The 18,869-nt window shown below is 40.0% G+C and overlaps 1 protein-coding gene across 3 annotated transcripts in view; it reads right to left on the bottom strand.

The window, feature by feature from the left end:
• Positions 1-18,867, bottom strand: part of CATSPER3 (cation channel sperm associated 3) — a 46,542-nt gene extending 27,675 nt beyond the window's left edge. The window contains exons 1-4 of one of the 3 annotated variants that reach the window (XM_061423538.1): positions 18,259-18,867; positions 15,976-16,090; positions 13,793-14,506; positions 11,676-11,829 (exon numbers count right to left, since the gene is read on the bottom strand). In XM_061423538.1, coding sequence (XP_061279522.1) covers positions 11,676-11,829; positions 13,793-13,893 — 255 coding nt within the window. In that variant the 5' untranslated portion in view covers positions 13,894-14,506; positions 15,976-16,090; positions 18,259-18,867. Of the gene's footprint in view, positions 1-11,675; positions 11,830-13,792; positions 16,091-18,258 lie in introns of all 3 variants that reach the window. The other 2 variants (XR_009737562.1, XM_061423539.1) reach the window with 2 other exon arrangements.
• Positions 18,868-18,869: the final 2 nt, after the last annotated feature.

Genomic DNA, 18,869 nt, shown 5'->3' with positions numbered 1-18,869 from the left:
AGCCACTGGACCACCAGGGAAGTCCCAACAATCCATCTTTAATTAATACAACCTTAGCTTCAATAGTACATTAACAATTTTGTTCCTATACAATTCCATCCCTCCCCCACTTCATGTTTCTGTTGTCACAAAATACACCTATATACAGTGCATGCCCGTTAACTATAATTATTTTAGACCATATAGAAAAAGAGAGGAGTTCTTTTTCAAACCCAAAATACAATACTCGCTTTTATATTTGCCTATGTAGTTACATTTATCAGTGTCCTTTATTTCATCATATGGCTTAACACATTATTGACCAGAGACATATTAACATCGTAGGCATTAGTTTCTGCAAAAATCCCCTGGTCAATAATGTGTTAAGTTACTGTCTAATTTCATTTTCACCTAAAGGACTATCTTTAGCAATTCTTGTAGAGCAGGTCTACCAGAAGCAAATTCTCTCAGGTTTTGTTTACCTGGAAATATCTTAATTTCTTCATTTTTTTTTTTTTGGAGGATACTTTTGCTGGATATAGAATTATTGGTTGACAATATTCTTTCAGTACTTTAAACATGTCATTTCACTGCCTTCTCTCCTCACAGCTTCTGAGGAGAAATCAGCTGCTAATCTTATTGAGAACCCCTTCTATGCAACAAGGTGCTTCTGTCTTGCTGCTTTCAGAATTCTCCTTGTCTTTGACTTCTGATAATTGATTACAGTGTGTCTCAGTGTGGCCCTCTTTGTTTCTCCTCAGAGTTCACTAAGATTCTTGATATATTCTTTATCAAATTTGCAAACTTTGGGGCCATTATTTCATTTCTTCCTCTTTCTCTCCTCTCCTGGAACTCCTGCTGTGTGAATGTTGATATGCTTTATGGTGTCCCACAGGTCTCTTAAGACTCTGTTCATTTTTCATCATTCTTTTCTCTTTCTGTTCCTTAGGCTGACTAAGTCCAACTGATTTGACTTCAAGTTCACTGATTATTTCTTTTGGCTGCTCAAATCTGCTCTTGATCTTTCTAATAAATTTTTTAATTATTATACTTTACAGTTCCAAAATTTGTTTCATTCCTTTTTATAATTTCTCTTTATTGACATATTCTATTTGCTGAAACATTGTTCTCCTAGTTACATTCAGTTTTTTGCCTGTGAATTCCTTTAGCTCTCTGAGCATATTTTACAAAGTTGACTTAAAATCTTTGTCGGTGTGTCCTCAGGGACAGCTTCTGTTTATTTCTCCTGTGTAAGAGAATATCTTTTTGAAAACTGGACGTTTAAAAATTTACAATGTGGTAACTCTAGAAATCAATTTCTTTCCTCTCCTTATTGTTGGGTTTGTTGTTTTCCATGGATAGTAGTTGTTTGTTTAGTGACTTTTCTAAATAACTTTTGTAAAGACCATATTCTTTGTAATGCATGACTTCTGAAGTCTCTTTTTCTTTAGTTTCTGGTCAATTAGTATTTAAATGGAGGTTTTCTTAAATGACTCAGGCAAAAAAGAGGGGGAAAAGGGAAGGAGAAAGAAGAAAAAAAGAGAAGGAAAGAAAGAGAAAGGAAAGAATGAAAGAAGGAAGAGAAAAGGAGTAAGAGAAAGAAGGAGAAGAAAAACTCTCCTCGTCTTTGCAAATGGCCTCTTTGTTGAGGAACTCCCTCCATGTTGAGCTGGCCCACTGACAACTGAAACTGAGTGTTAATTTTGAGCTTGTGCTGAGCCTGAAGCTCAGTTACAGGGAAAGCTTGGTATATTCTCAGGTCTTTCCTAACCATGTGTCCTGCCCTGGACATGTATGGCAGACAATGTCCTCTTTTTCCAAAGAATCTCTCTCCCTGGATTTTCCTCTCAGGCTTTCAACATACCTATTGTTTGCTTCAAGCGCTATATTTTTGCTCCAGGGAGCAGTGGATCAGTCACTTGCTTTTCAATGGTTTTGAGAAATGCCCAATGCATAGCCACTTTCTGCCCTAAAAAAATTCCAGGTTAAGCAAAACAAAGAAAATAGCTTAGGACCAGTCCTTGAGACAGCCCTCTGATAGGCCAAAATAGACAAACACAATTCTTTATGAACAAAAATCTTCTCTGTTGTTTCTAGACCCAGGGGCCAAGGTCCCACTCTGGGAACACCGGCTGCCATCTTCAGGACCATCACCTTGATGAAGAGGGATAGGGCCCAAAGCAAGTAAAAATGCTGCAAAGCTTTCCTACCACCTTTTTAAAGTTCCCCTTTCTTGACTCAATGTTCACTCAGTTTCTGTAAACCTCTGGCTATTTTGCAGAGTTCTGACAGTTTTGTCTCCTTTTTAACTGTTTCTCTGAACAGATGGATTTTTGAAGCTACCTACTCTGCCTTTCCGCTGGCATCACGCCTCTACATTTTTGAAGAACAGTTTTTGCTAGACTTTGAATTCTAGTTTGATAGTCTTTCTTTAAGCATTTTGAATATGACATCCTTTGCCTTCTGGTGACTGTAGTTTTAGATGAAAAGTCAACTACTCATTTTATTGAGGATACTTTGTATGCAATGAATCACTCCTCCATGATGGTCTCAAATTCTCCCTTTGTCTTTGTCTTTCAATAATTTGTTTACAATGTGTCTAGGTGGATCTCTGAGTTTATCCTATTGGAGTTTGTTGATTGTCTTTGATGTTCAGATTGTTTTTCATGAAATTTGGGTAGTTTTTGGCCATTATGTCTTCACATATTCTATCCTTTTTCTCCTCTCCTTCTGTGACACCAATTGCATGCATGTTTGTATGTCTGATGGTGTATCATGGGTTTCTGCTCATTTTTATTCATTAATTTTGCTTTCTGTTCCTCATACTGGAAATCTCAATTGACCTGTTTTTCTGTTAATTCTTTCTTTGACTACCTCAAACTTCTCTTGAATTCCTCCAGTGAATTTTCATTTCAATTACTGTACTTTTCAACTACAGGATTTCTATTTGGCTCTTTTTAATAATTTCTCTTTACTCATATTCTCTTTTTGGTGAGACATTGCTCTCATACTTTAATTTAGTTCTTTAGATGTGGCGTTTTTTCCTAGCTCTTTGAACATAGCAGCCAATTAAAATCTTTGTCTAGTAAGTCCAACAGATGGGCTTTCCTTGGGGTGAGTTTCTATTGTTTACTTTTTTTCTTGTGTAGAGGCCATTCTTTCTTGTTCTCTGCATGTATCACAATTTTTTTCTTTCTTTTTTTTTGGTTGGAAATTGAACGTTTTTAATCACATAATATTGGAAACTGTGGAAATCAGGTATTCCCCCACTTCCTAGGGCTTTGTTGTTGCTGCTGTTCTTTTTTAAGAGACTTTGCTGACCTAATTCTACATGACTTTGTCATGTGTGGCCACCAAATTCTCTGCTCAGTTATCTTAATGGTCTGCTAATAACTGAACAGAGTATTCCTTAAATTCCTGAAAGCCCTAAGTCTCCCAGCCTTGCCAAGGGGCTCTGTATGTTGGAGCATGTATTTAATGCCTCAGAAATTTACAACCCTGCCTTAACATTTATTTGGTGCTCGCACAGAATCTCAAGATTAGTTCGAGGTGACACATCAGGCCCTTCTGTGTGCTTTTCTCATATCTTCACTGGGATCCCTAAGACTGTTAATAATTTCTCAGTTTTATAGATAACCAGGGACTTTCATACATATTATTTTCAGTGATCTCAATAGCTACCCTGGAAGGTGTGTGTTAATACTATTTTACAAATGTAGCTGAACCACATAGAGGTTAACCAGCTTGCCCAAATTCTCACATGTAGTGAGACAGTAGTAAAGCTAGGGCTTGAACCCAAATCTGTGTAAGTCTGCATCCTTTCCACAGCACAGAATTCCCTTAGGCTTACAAACAAAGATCACTATTGAAGCATGTTTAATAATCATTATGGCTTCTGGAGAACAATCAGGGGATTCAGATCCCTCAACTCATCTCTTCCCCAATCTTTACCCAAGCCCTATACTTAACATAATGCTCTACAATCCGTGACCAAACTCTGGGATGCTGGTGTGGAATGTACGGCCATACCAACACATTCACAGAAGTGGTGCCAAGTGGACACTGCACATTTAAGACACTGACTAGGATATTCCATCACCTCCACCTCCTCTGACATCACATTATGTTGATGTTAACCCTTTTCATCACCAAGAAGAAATTTGCTATTTACCGTAAATGAAGATAAAAGTGCCTCTTTAATCTTTTTTTATTGTAGAATAAAATACACATATAGAACCACACAAATACATAGCCTAATGGATTGTTCCAAAGCTAACAGCCCTGTAACTACCACCTAAGTCAAGAGTTAGAACCTTGCCAACTATCCCAGAAACCTCTCCATATGCTCCATCCCAACCACAACTCCCTCCCCTTCCCCCAAATTAACCATTGTCCCTATATTTATAGTGATCACTTTCCTGCATTTCTCCATAGAAACTCATGTGTGCATTCCTAGAATACTTTTTTTTTATTAAAAGCTTTTTCAAAATTTGATATGCCTTTTAAGTCTCCTATTCATTTTTTTCTTCCTTTCCTTAAAGTTTATTTGTTGAAGAAACCAGGCAACTTGACTTGTAGAATTTCATCATCTGGAATTGTGCTGACTGCACACTTATATTCTTCTGTCTTCTATTTCCTAGAAACAGGATGCTAGATGAAAAGACTTGATCAGATTCAGACCTGATCTTTTAATATTTATTTTTATTATTGATTTATTTGGCTGTGCCAGGTCTTAGTTGCAGCTTGTGGGATCTTTGATCCTCATTGTGGCATGCAGGACCTTTAGTTGCAGCAGGTGGAATTTAGTTCCCTGACCAGGGATCAAACCCGTGTCACCTGCACTGGGAGTGCAGAGGCTTAGCCACTGGACCACCAAAGAAGTCCCAGGTTTGATCTTTTTGGTAAGATGATAGGTTCTGTTCTTTTATAGGAGGCAAAAAAATGTCTGGTTGTCTCTCTTTTTATGAGGGAAGCAATCACTAATGCTCAAAATGCCTAAATCCTGTAATTTACTAGCGGTTGAAAAACTGATATTTTAATTCTATCATTTATTTTTATTAACTGGGACATTTCTATAAAGAGATGTTTCCCTTATCTACTATGTTGTTACACAATAATACAATTCATATAAGAAAGTCAGTAAAGCTTGATTCCTTCCCTTAATTTAACAGTTTTTTGGAGATAAAGTATTAGTTCCTTGTGCTGCTGTTCTCAGTCACTTCAGTTATGTCCAACTCTTTGCAACCCCATGGAAAGGCTCCTCTGTCCATGGGATTTCCCAGGCAATAATACTGGAGTAGGTTGCCATGCCCCCAGGGATCTTCCTGACCCATGGATCGAACCTGCATCTCCTATGTCTCCTGTACTTCAGGCGAATCCTTTACTGCTGAGCCACCAGGTATCACCCTCCAAAAGTGACCCATCAGCTTTTTTTGTATCATTATAAACTTACAGGGAGAAGGCAATAGCACCCCACTCCAGTACTCTTGCCTGGAAAATCCCATGGATGGAGGAGCCTGGTAGGCTGCCGTCTATGGGGTCGCACAGAGTCGGACACAGCTGAAGCGACTTAGCAGCAGCAAACTTACATATTATTTGGTGAGTTTAAAAATCCACTATAATTATTATCCTTATTAAAGCTCAAAGAGTCCCATCTTTAGCCAGCAGGAGTCTCATCAAGTTGTCTCCTGAGTCCTTTTGACACGACCCCAGTAATCTTTGGGCTTCCCTGATAGCTCAGTTGGTAAAGAATCCACCTGGAATGCAGGAGACCCCAGTTTGATTCTTGGGTCAGAAAGATCCCCTGGAGAAGGGATAGGCTATCCACTCCAGCATTCTTGGGCTTACCTTGTGGCTCAGCTGGTAAAGAGTCCACCTGCAATGCAGTAGACCTGGGTTTGATCCCTGGGTTGGGAAGATTCCCTGGAGAAGGGAAAGGCTACCCACTCCAGTATTCTGGCCCGGAGAATTCCATGAACTGTACAGTCCATGGGGTTGCAGAGTCAGACACAACTGAGTGACTTTTACTCACAGTAATCTTTGATAGCTTCCTTGCCTGGAAAATCCCATGGATGGCGGAGTCTGGTAGGCTGTGGTCCATGGGGTCACTAAGAGTCGGACACGACTGAGCGACTTCATTTTCACTTTTCACTTTCATGCATTGGAGAAGGAAATGGCAACCCACTCCAGTGTTCTAATCCCAGGGATGGGGGAGCCTGGTGGACTGACGTCTATGGGGTCGCACAGAGTCGGACACGACTGAAGTGACTTAGCAGCAGTTGCTATGTGTACAAGATATTCTGAGCTCATTTGGTATAGTTTCAGGCCTAAACCTGCAATCAACCACATCTCAAAGAATCCCTAGCTCCTTCTAGTGATAAACAGTATTTCAACACCACATTATGGGCACTAAGGATGCATAATTGTTAAGTTGGTCAGTGTTCTAGGTTTTTCAATGGATAATGATAAAATATCTTAGGAATTTATATTGATACTTCCAATTTAAATGCAAAACTACAGGGTTTTACATTGTCTATGTTATATTCATATTTCCTTTCTTCCATGAGTTACCTGGTTCTCAAGAATACTGAGGATAACAGAATTAAACTATCCCATTACTCATCTGCTTTATCCTGTATTACACAAACAGCAGTCTCAGAGTAATACTAAGAGCATCACCACAAAGTTGATTTCTGACAAATGGTTTAAAATTTTGCATTGACTCTCCATTCTTCCCCATTTTAATCAATACTATATCTTCATTGTCAGAGTATATATTCATTTGTAATATATTCTCTCCTTGTTAACCCATAATTATGATTAGTTCTATAAATAAAAACATATTTTACTGTTCATTGCCTTTCCAATGTTGATACTTCTTTAATAATTTTAGTTGGCTGAAACTTATTCCTTATTAAACAGAGTCCTAAGAAAGGGCTCATGGAAGCAGTATTAGTCAAGATTTTTTTATGTTGATGACAGTTTGTCTATGCCCTTTAAACCTGAAAGTCAGTTCTGCCGGATCTAGAAATCTTGGTTCACATTTTCTTTCCTAGAGTATCTTAAATGTTTTGCTCCGTTTTCTTTTCTCTATTTTTGGCTGTGCTGGGTCTTCACTGCGGTGCAGGCCTTTCTCTAGCAGTGGTGAGCAGGCACTACTCTTCACGACAGCGCAGTTTTCTCATTGCGGTGGCCTCTCTTGTTGTGGAGCCGCAGGAGGGCTTCAGTAGTTGAGGAGCGTGGGCTCAGTAACTGTGATTCCTGGGCTCTACAACACAGGCTCAAGAACTGTTGTGCACGGGCTTAGTTACCCCACAGCATGCAGGATCTTCTCAGACCAGGGATTGGATCCATGTCTCCTGCATTGCCAGGCAGATTCTTTACCACTGAGCCACTGGGGAAGCCCCATTTTCGTTCAGCATAAAGCATTACTACCAGTTCAGTTCAGTTCAGTCGCTCAGTCATGTCCGACTCTTTGCGACCCCATGAATCACAGCACACCAGGCCTCCCTGTCCATCACCAACTCCCGGAGTTCACTCAGACTCACGTCCATCGAGTCAGTGATGCCATCCAGCCATCTCACCCTCTGCCGTCCCCTTTTCCTCCTGCCCCTGATCCCTCCCAGCATTAGAGTCTTTTCCAATGAGTCAACTCTTCGCATGAGGTGGCCAGAGTACTGGAGTTTCAGCTTTAGCATCATTCCTTCCAAAGAAATCCCAGGGCTGATCTCCTTCAGAATGGACTGGTTGGATCTCCTTGCAGTCCAAGGGACTCTCAAGAGTCTTCTCCAACACCACACTTCAAAAGCATCAATTCTTCAGCACTAAGCCTTCTTCACAGTCCAACTCTCACATCCATACATGACCACTGTAAAAACCATAGCCTTGACTAGACAGACCTTTCTTGGCAAAGTAATGTCTCTGCTACCATAGCAGAGTTTAATAATTTTCTTTTCTTTATAAGCCTCTTAACTTATATGCTAACAATTTCCTCCACACCTCTTTCCTTCAAAGTGCAAGTGAAAGCTGCTCATTCATGCCCAACTCTTTGTGACCCCATGGACTATACAGTTCATGGAATTCTCCAGGCCAGAATACTGGAGTGGGTAGCTGTTCCTTTCTCCAGGGGATCTTCCCAACCCAGGGATCCAACCCAGGTCTCTTGCATTGCAGGCAGATTCTTCACCAGCTGAGCCACCAGGGAAGCCCAAGAATACTGGAGTGGATAGCCTATCCCTTCTCCAGGGGATCTTCTCTACCCAGGAATCGAACTGGAGTCTCCAGCATTTGCAGGCAGATTCTTTACTAGCTGAGCTACCAGGGAAGCCAAAGAGATTCCTTCATATTCTTTTACTAGAATATGTTCTGGTGTTTGTTAAGTCCATATTCTCAATATACAACAAGTGCTCTTTCAATATATAGTTTCAATTCTTTTATTTCAGGTAACTTTTCTTAGATTTTACATTTGAGTGTTTATTCCGTTTCATTACTTTGCTTCTGTTTCACATTTAGAGATTCCTATTATCCTTAAGTGGGATCATTTTTCTCCAATCTTCAATGCTCATCATTTTCTTTTGAATTCTTTTTAATCTCTTCATTTATTACTGATTTTTAATTTAAAGTTACTGATTTTATTTTTTATTTAAAAAATAAAATAAAAATTTTATTTCTCCCATTAATCCTGTATTTCTAAGTCCTTATCTGCTGTATTTAATTGCTCTTAGTCTAATTTGGTCTTTATTTTTTAAATGATTTTATTTCTAATTCTTCTCTGAGTTCTATCACTTCACTCTTTTCTTTCCTAATATCACTTTTGTAAAAATTTACCTTGTTCTGAAATAGTACAGGTTTTATCTGCTTTGTGAACATGTCTTTGTTGTGGGCTTTCATTATCTGTGGTGATACTATTCTCCACTTTGTTCTTTTGTTCTTATAATTTTATATGGGACTTTACCACAATCTTTTTCTATTATACTTTTTTGTATGAAATTAATTTTCCTGAACTTTCAGGAGAAAGTGTGATTCTAATATCTATTCTTGATTTAACATGTGGTAGCTTGATTCTTCAGAGAAGGCAATGGTGACCCACTCCAGTACTCTTGCCTGGAAAATCCCATGGACGGAGGAGCCTGGTGGGCTGCAGTCCATGGGGTAGCTAAGAGTCGGACACGACTGGAGCGACTTCACTTTCACTCTTCACTTTCATGCATTGGAGAAGGACGTGGCAACCCACTCCAGTGTTCTTGCCTGGAGAACCCCAGGGGCGGGGGAGCCTGGTGGGCTGCCGTCTATGGGGTCGCACAGAGTCGGACATGACTGGAGCGACTTAGCAGCAGCAGCAGCAGCAGCAGCTTGATTCTTGAGATTTCCTGGTTCTGTTTCCCTTTCCAAATTTTATCTGAACCTCTCTTCCTTTCTCTGGGTCTTTTACCTGCTCAATTTTCATTCTACTTCCAATATTTCCCATAAGTATGGAACTCTATCCTTGAAAGTAGCCTTGGACGGTCAGTTTTAAAAGTTACGGGGTCTGAACCATTCTAGCCCCTTCATAAACTGCAGGAACCTCTTGTGTTACCCCACAAGTAACAGATCAGGCAACACACTCTTTGGTATCAACTGCTATTCAACACTTATTGACGTCCCTCTGCTTCCTCTGCTACAGATGCTAATACTATGCAATGTGGTTCTTGGTAAGGATCTCTTATAACTAGTTTTTGTTGTTGCTGTTGTTTTAGTTTTGGTTTTTTGGTCACATTGCGTACCATGTGGGATCTCAGTTCCTTGACCAGGGATCAAATCCACATTCCTTGCACAGGAAGTGTGCAGTCTTAAACACTGGACAGTGAGGGAAGTCCCTCTTGTTAACTAGATTTGATGTAAATGCTGCTACTACTGCTGCCACCATCTTCTTAGATTTTAAGGTATATTTTAATAGTCCTTAGAATTTTTCTATAGAAAACTTTTTGAACAAAATGCCTTAAGAATCTTAGAATAAGGCAGTTCTATTTCCAGTTTTTTAAGGAATCTCCACACTGTTCTCCATAGTGGCTGTACTAGTTTGCATTCCTACCAACAGTGTAAGAGGGTTCCCTTTTCTCCACACCCTCTCCAGCATTGATTATTTGTAGACTTTTGGATCGCAGCCATTCTGACTGGTGTGAAATGATACCTCATAGTGGTTTTGATTTGCATTTCTCTGATAATGAGTGATGTTGAGCATCTTTTCATGTGTTTGTTAGCCATCTGTATGTCTTTTTTGGAGAAATGTCTATTTAGTTCTTTGGCCCATTTTTTGATTGGGTCGTTTATTTTTCTGGAGTTGAGCTGTAGGAGTTGCTTGTATATTTTTGAGATTAGTTGTTTGTCGGTTGCTTCATTTGCTATTATTTTCTCCCATTCTGAAGGCTGTCTTTTCACCTTGCTAATAGTTTCCTTTGATGTGCAGAAGCTTTTAAGGTTAATTAGGTCCCATTTGTTTATTTTTGCTTTTATTTCCAATATTCTGGGAGGTGGGTCATAGAGGATCCTGCTGTGATGTATGTCGGAGAGTGTTTTGCCTATGTTCTCCTCTAGGAGTTTTATAGTTTCTGGTCTTACGTTTAGATCTTTAATCCATTTTGAGTTTATTTTTGTGTATGGTGTTAGAAAGTGGTCCAGTTTCATTCTTTTACAAGTGGTTGACCAGATTTCCCAGCACCACTTGTTAAAGAGATTGTCTTTAATCCACTGTATATTCTTGCCTCCTTTGTCGAAGATAAGGTGTCCATATGTGCGTGGATTTATCTCTGGGCTTTCTATTTTATTCCATTGATCAATATTTCTGTCTTTGTGCCAGTACCATACTGTCTTGATAATTGTGGCTTTGTAGTAGAGCCTGAAGTCAGGTAGGTTGATTCCTCCAGTTCCATTCTTCTTTCTCAAGATCACTTTGGCTATTCGAGGTTTTTTGTGCTGCCTTATGATCCAGCAACCCCACTGCTGGGCATACACACTGAGAAAACCAGAAGGGAAAGAGACACGTGTACCCCAATGTTCATCGCAGCACTGTTTATAATAGCCAAGACATGGAAGCAACCTAGATGTCCATCAGCAGATGAATGGATAAGAAAGCTGTGGTACATATACACAATGGAGTATTACTCAGCCATTAAAAAGAATACATTTGAATCAGTTCTAATGAGGTGGATGAAACTGGAGCCTATTATACAGAGTGAAGTAAGCCAGAAGGAAAAACATAAATACAGTATACTAACGCATATATATGGAATTTAGAAAGATGGTAACAATACCCGGTGTACGAGACAGCAAAAGAGACACTGATGTATAGAACGGTCTTATGGACTCTGTGGGAGAGGGAGAGGGTGGGAAGATTTGGGAGAATGGCAATGAAACATGTAAAGTATCATGTGGGAAACGAGTTGCCAGTCCAGGTTCGATGCATGATGCTGGATGCTTGGGGCTGGTGCACTGGGACGGCCCAGAGGGATGGTATGGGGAGGGAGGAGGGAGGAGGGTTCGGGATGGGGAACACATGTATACCTGTGGCGGATTCATTTTGATATTTGGCAAAACTAATACAATTATGTAAAGTTTAAAAATAAAATAAAATTGGAGAAAAAAACCAAAAAAAAAAAAAAGAATCTTAGAATAGTTTCAGAAATAAAACAGAAGGAAATGGACCCATTTTGTTTGCTTACCTCAAAAAGTCTGAACAAGTTGTATCTTGTTTTATAATCAGTCCACAAGACCATAAAAAAGGCATTCATTGAAATGGTGCTAATCATAATTATCTTAAAGAGATGACTCATTATGACTTTCTTCACAAATGCCTGAAACTGAGTATCTTTCCTCCTGTCAAAAAGTTGAATAAGAGGTGTGATTATCTTGCAACAGAGCTAGATCCCCAAACGACACACACTTTTTTAGGAACTAGGGTCTGCTTTCCCCCTTCTGTGACTATAAATCTAAACTATATATATACTTTAGATTTGCAATGAAATGCTGACTAGATGACCACTGAAATATGTATGACAATCAATGGGTTCAGGCTGTCCCCACTCAGTTAACTCAGTTCATTCTCTCTAGACTTATGGGGGAAAAAATGATTACCACTTCTTCTCAAACAAAGCATCATCTTCCTTTACTCATTCAACAAATTTTCAGTGAAAGCGAAAGTTGCTCAGTCGTGTCCGACTCTTTGCAACCCCATGGACTATACAGTCCCCGGAATTCTCCAGGCCAGAATACTGGAGTGGGTAGCCTTTCCCTTCTCCAGGGGATATTCCCAAGCCAGGGATCGCACCCAGGTCTCCCGCATTGCAGGTGGATTCTTTACCAGCTGAGCCACAAGGTAAGCCCAAGAATGCTGGAGTGGATAGCCTATCCCTTCTCCAGGGGATCTTCCTGATCCAGGAATCGAACTGGAGTCTCTGCATTGCAGGCGGATTCTTTACCAACTGAGCTATGGTGGCTCAAAATTTTCCGTAAGTAACTACTATTCAACTCACTCATTTATTCACTCAACAAGTTTTTATTGAATGATTACTATATGCCAGGCAATACAGTAGGCCCTTGAGATAAGGTGAAGTAAAACTATATACAGTCAGTCTAGTAGGGAAAACTGCTTATCAAATAATCAACCATATAAGCACTTACAAATCAATGATTTTAAAAACTGACCACTCTAAGAAAAAAGGGGCAAACACATAATCAATTCATGAAAGAAAAACAATGGTAATAAAGTCCCCCTCCCTAGAATGTTCAGTGGCACTACTAATCGAGGAGGTGCAAATTAAGTAAAACCATTAACTTTGCTTATGAAATTAGAGAAGACTTAAACTTGATAATATTTAATGCTGGCAAGAGCGCAATATGATGGAGCATTCTCATAAACTTCCAGGGGAATGTAAACTGACCAATTTTTCTGAAAAGCATTAGTTGTATTCATATCCTCAGATCCAAGGAATCTACCCCAAGAGAATACAACTGGAAATGCAAACAGTGACTTTAGCCTAATGTGATTATCTCACCATTATTTGCTGTAATAAGAACTTGGATACAATTTAAAAGTCTAACCAAAAGAAGACAGGCTGAGTAAACTATGGCACATCCAGCTAGTGGAATATTGCACAGATATCACAACATGTCTACGTATTTTTCATGATTTGAGAAAAATGCGTATGATCCACTGGATAGCAAAACATAGAAACAATGCAATATAAAAATTCTCTATTTAAAATTATCTCAACTGTGCAAAGCAGGTAGAAAAAAATTCAACAGGAAATATGCCAAAATGTTGCCAGTGTCTGCCTACTGATGGTAAAGTTATAGGTAATTCCTTTTCCTGTTTATATTTATCTGTGTTGTTCAGTTTTTCTCATGTAAGAAATGAACAGTCTCACACAGTAAAAAATATATATATAGAATGTATATACTTCTATAACCTATAAAAATAAAATATATAATTTCCATTATCTGATTTGAGATGTCTATTACCAAAAAAAAAAAAAAAAAAAGCCTTCAAATTATCTAACACAGTATTGAACAAAAAGGGAAAAGATGGAACAAACTAGTCATTTGGTCTACAGGTCAAATAAGAGTGTGACTGAATATCTGATTAACCAGCTATCTGTGACAGTAAAGCTGAGAAAACTGATTGGCTGAGACTTCAACAACCTCACCAGTCAGAGAAATCAGATTATCCAGGATGAATCCCTCAGTTTGGGAAGTATAAGAGTGCCTATGAGAAGCCGCTAAGAGCCCCCAACACTGCCATCTGCATACTTGTTAATCAAGAGAAATAAAGAATATTTACTGAAATTTCCATAACTTCTCATAGAACATATGTGACGCATTCTCCAACAGTGAGTTAGAAAGGATTCTTGCGTGGTCCTGGTGATAAAAGTGCTGAGACATTTTCCAAATTTTCAATTTTTATTCCTTGCTTTAACCATCCAACAGAAAATCTCTGCTTAGGAATCTCCTTGCATCTAGATTCCACAAGGCCACGGAGAAGGGTCCACAGAGGGAATCCTTGCTTTATGAGGTCACTCTTCACAGCCCAGTATGTTACTAGCCAGCAGGCCCCTGTAGGGGAGAACTCCCCACTGTTTTACCCACAGATCCTCTCTTCCCAAGGAGACCAAGCACCTCTGTTCAGCAGAAGAGTCATGAGTGAGTGAGTGAGTGAAACTCGCTCAGTCGTGTCTAATTCTTTGTAACCTCATGGACTGCAGCCCACCAGACTCTCCTCTGTCCATGGGATTCTCCAGGCAAGAATACTGGAGCAGGTTGCCGTTCCCTTCTCCAGGGAATAGAGTCAAGAGCACCCTGCAATTGTGCAGCTCTGGGATAAAACTAGAAGACAGCAGAAACAGGCCAGACAAGAGCCTTCCTTCGTCAGGAAGTACCCTCATCTGCCCTTAATAATGTGTTAGAATAGGTCAAGGGTCATGGAAGAGGGGAAAGCAAAACTCTCTGGGCTTCTAAGAGCAAGAGTGAACAGCCAGGGCACAGCAGTTGGAGATACCTGGAAGGACAAGGAAAGATTCTGATGGGTTTGGGGCTAGAACACCAGAAACAGGAAGTGCAGAGGTTATCCATGCCCAACACTGGCTAACTGGGGACACAGAATATACACATATGAACCACCTAAAGAGTGTAAGGGACGAGTCTTGGGGTAGAAATGTTTTAGGTTCAAGAGCAACAGGCACTATTCCTCTGTTCAATTCTTGGGATGAATATATTCTTCTCATTCTCCTACTCCTAGCTCCTTTGATTTCCAAGGCAAATCAATATATAGGCTTCTGGGTAGTCCTGTATTGAATTAAATGGTTAGTTAGCCAAATTGGTCAAATTCCTGGAAACTTTATTTCTTGGACTGTAATAGGAGGTAAACACCTCATCACCTCCAACATCCTAAGTATTCTGGAACAAGTGTTTTCAACTAGTTCTCGTAGAAAAATACTCTTGCAGGCAAGCAGAATACTGAACTGGGAAATAATATCTTATCTACTCAGTCTCTCCACTTAAAATCATCAACAGCAAAGCTTTAAGCAATATTGATTTATGTTCTCAGGATTCACACTTTGGCCTCACCTTTTTATTCTACATTCTCTTCCTCAGGAGTCAAGTTTCTCTGATGCCTCCTACCACCTCCTTTGATCATATGCCCCCAAGACCTTCCGGGCTTCTGCCTACACCCATAGTGGTCTCCTGGAAGAGCTGCTCAATCAGTTCTCCATCTCTGTTTCCACGTGCCTCAATACATCAGTGTGTCTAATTCTGTCTAGGCATACAGGAGGCCCTCGGTAACGTATGCTATGTGAATACATGAATGTCCTCAGGGATTCTTATGCTCACTCAAGTAGCTGAGCAGAGAGGAATTTTATTTCCAGGAACCCCAAGAATATACTCCTATACGTCCCCTCTTTAAGCACTAAAGCACACTTTAGGGAGAAATGAAGAAGAGACTAAGAATGTAAAAAATTTTGGGGACTTCCCTGGTGGTCCAGTGGTTAAGAATCCACCTTGCAATACAGGAAATGTGAGTTCAATCCTTGGTCGGGGAACTAAGATCCCATATGTCATGGGGGAGTTAGGCCTGCTGGCTGCAGCTACTGAGTGGATACCACTAGAGATTCCATGTGTCACAACGAAAGAGCCTGTGTGACCCAACAATATGACACTGCCCCCCAAATAAATATTTTTTTTAAAAGAATATAAAAATTATTCCATGATGCTTGGAGGGGTAAGGAAAGATGGCAGGCTGGAAGCATTCAAGAAGAGACCAACTGATCTTGGTATATGACATAAGCACAGCCAACCAAAGCTGAATGTGGTTTCTAGAGTCACTGATGAAGAAGTCTGGTCTGTGGAACCAAAGGTGACCAGCTTCTCTAGGCCTACTGAAATCACCTTCATGGATAGGTGGGCAGGACAAATATCTTGGGATGAGAAGCTAAAGGGCCACCTGTTATGCCGTTAGCAGCAACTCACCCTCTGCCTGACTTGCGCAGCACCACCTCAGCTGCACACAGCCAGGGATGCTCAGAAGGCACAGCAGCTTGTTGACTCAAAGTCTTCTAGCCAAGTCATTCCTAATTCCAAGTAACTGGAATTGAAGCACAAAGCTCACATATTATATCCAAACCCTATTATAGTTCCTGCTGTTTTGCAGGAAACTTTACAAAACTGAAGTTATTGAGTTCAACTAGTATATTTTTGAACACTGGAATAGAGGGGAGGGAGGTGGGAGGGGGGTTCAGGATTGGGAACACGTGTACACCCATGGCAGCCCACCAGGCTCCTCCATCCATGGGATTTTCCAGGCAAGAGTACTGGAGTGGGGTGTCAAACATCCTAGTCCTGATTTATTATCTATGGAAGTCACGCAAACAGTCATAGGTCAGGTCTATTTAACTCCCCCTTTACTCCAGTGATCATTAAAAAAAAAAACAAAAAAAACGAGGGAAACCAAAGCTTGATGTAGAGAAACCACTGTTATCACAAAGATTTGGAATAGAAGAAAACTTGGGGGCCTCAAACTTTGACAATGCCTCCTTTAAGTTGAAATGTCAGTTACTTTGAGCAAATCTGGGGATTTGTTCTATTGGAATTTACCCCAGGGAGTATTTTCATAGACTTGTGATATGAGATCTTTGATTCTCTAAAGTTTCATGAGTTCCAGCAGATGTGACATCCCTTAACATGGACCCTATGCGAAACCCTCATGTAGACACGAATTACTAGCTACATTCTCAGGTCCTGACATAGCAGTTATTAGCTATACTTGCTCTCTCCACTGGAGAAGGCAATGGCACCCCACTCCAGAGAAAATCCCATGGATGGAGGAGCCTGGTAGGCTGTGGTCCATGGGGTCGCTAAGAGTCGGACACGACTAAGCGACTTCACTTTCACTTTTCACTTTCATGCATTGAAGAAGGAAATGGCAACCCACTCCAGTGTTCTTGCCTGGAGAATCCCAGGGGCGGGGGAGCCTGGTGGGCTGCCATCTATGGGGTAGCACAGAGTCGGACACGACTGCAGTGACTTAGCAACAGCTCTCTCCACTGTGCCATATGCACTATATTGGTTAATAGTTTAGCCTCTCAGACTTACATTCAAAATATGGTGAAAGGTATCCATTCAAGGAACAGTGAAACAAGTTAAATGACACCACAAGGGAACAAATAAACAAATCCAGAAGGTTGAATATTCTACAGGACCCAGGTTTTACAGTAGGTCAATGACATAGAAAGAGGGAACTGAGGGCAGGGGGCTTCCTAGTTCTAAGTCTGAAAGCTTAGAGAGACACAACAACCAGATGTGATGGGTAGATGTCATGCAGATCTTGATTAGGACAAAATTACTGTCCAAAGACATTCTTGACCTTCAAGACAATTTTATTTTGCCCAGGTATTAGGTTGATACCAAGAAATTATGGTTTATTTTTTTAGGTGTGATAAGTACATTTTGGTTTTTATAAGAAAATGACCATATTTTCTAGGGTTGTTTACTAGAGGATGTAGGGATAAAATGACATGCTATCTGGGATTTGCTTTTAAATACTTAAGCAAAGAAAAAAGAAATGGGAGACTATATGAAGTAACTGGCAAGATCTTGGTAATTGTTAAATCAGGGTGATCAGCACATAAGGTATGAATGGACTATTTATTTTAAAATACATTTAAATTTTTTCATGTATAAAAATTTATGTAAAGAAATTTGACACACTGATCTAGAAATCTTTGGTAATGTACAAAAGCTCCCAAATCTACAGTGCAGGGAATAGTTTATAAAAACATATGACTTTGCCTTTTACTCTTAAAATTTTCAAATAAGTACAAGATCCAGGCTCTGGAACTCCCAGCAGCCACAGAGCCTGAGTGGCTCTTCCACTTCCACGCCCCACTCCCATGTACACTCCATACCTATAGAGCAAAATGAACATACCTGCCTCTCCTAGGCCAACAGAACGAGCCAAAAATTGACTTCAGAAAGCTCAGCCTCTTTGTCATGTTCCCAAATGGCTCTCAGACTAGGGGTGAGGGCTGTCGGGGGTCAGGGGTGAAGCTTTGCTTGTAACATAAAGTGATTTTTTCTGGCCTCTGATGTGAGGCAAGAGTATAAAGATGATCCCTGTTAAATCCTACTACTATAAGGCATGTTCCTTGGATGGATATGTACACATTCTTTTAATCTACATTTTAATCTCATTAATAACTACATTCCTGAGTTCCTTCAAAGAATAGTTACTGCAATTTTTAAGCAACAGCTTACTTTATATTCCATTTTACTCCCATCAGTGACACATGGAATAAATAGAGCTTGTAACTGGATAATACCCCAGTAGCTTCAAGCTCAGTGGCTACAGACTCTCAGGTCAGGGCTCACAACACGCAAATGATGGGGAAAAAATGACCCTTGGTTCCTCTTCCCTCAGTATGTCAGCTAATGATGTGAAACCCTGGTCACTATGACAGTGAATCCTTTTATTGCCTCACCTTGCTGGAAGCCATGAACAAGACACTTGTCTTCTCCTTTCTCCCTGTCTGAAAACGAAGGATAAAACACAGACAGCTCAACCAATTTATGTAATCTCTATAACTTAATTAACTACTTAAGTAGCAACAACAGGTAAACTCCGAATCAACTTTAGTGTCACGAGAACCCTTACATACAGTTAAAACCCTTTACCTATTGAGTTCATCGTTCTTTTTCTACCTTACAACTGCTTTCCAATACAATGCATTTGTAAAGTCACCATAATCACTTGAATTTCTGGGATATAAAATGCTCGCCCATATGAATAATGGGAATGAGAATGAGAATCCTCCAGATATGAGAATGCTCCTGCATATCCATTTCTATTCTCTAAGAATGCTACTTGT

The sequence above is a fragment of the Bos javanicus genome, chromosome 7, assembly GCF_032452875.1.
Source record: "Bos javanicus breed banteng chromosome 7, ARS-OSU_banteng_1.0, whole genome shotgun sequence".
NCBI classification, from domain to species: domain Eukaryota; kingdom Metazoa; phylum Chordata; class Mammalia; order Artiodactyla; family Bovidae; genus Bos; species Bos javanicus.
The sequence above is the reverse complement of the archived record's forward strand: the minus strand, read 5'-3'. Positions and strand labels throughout refer to the sequence as shown.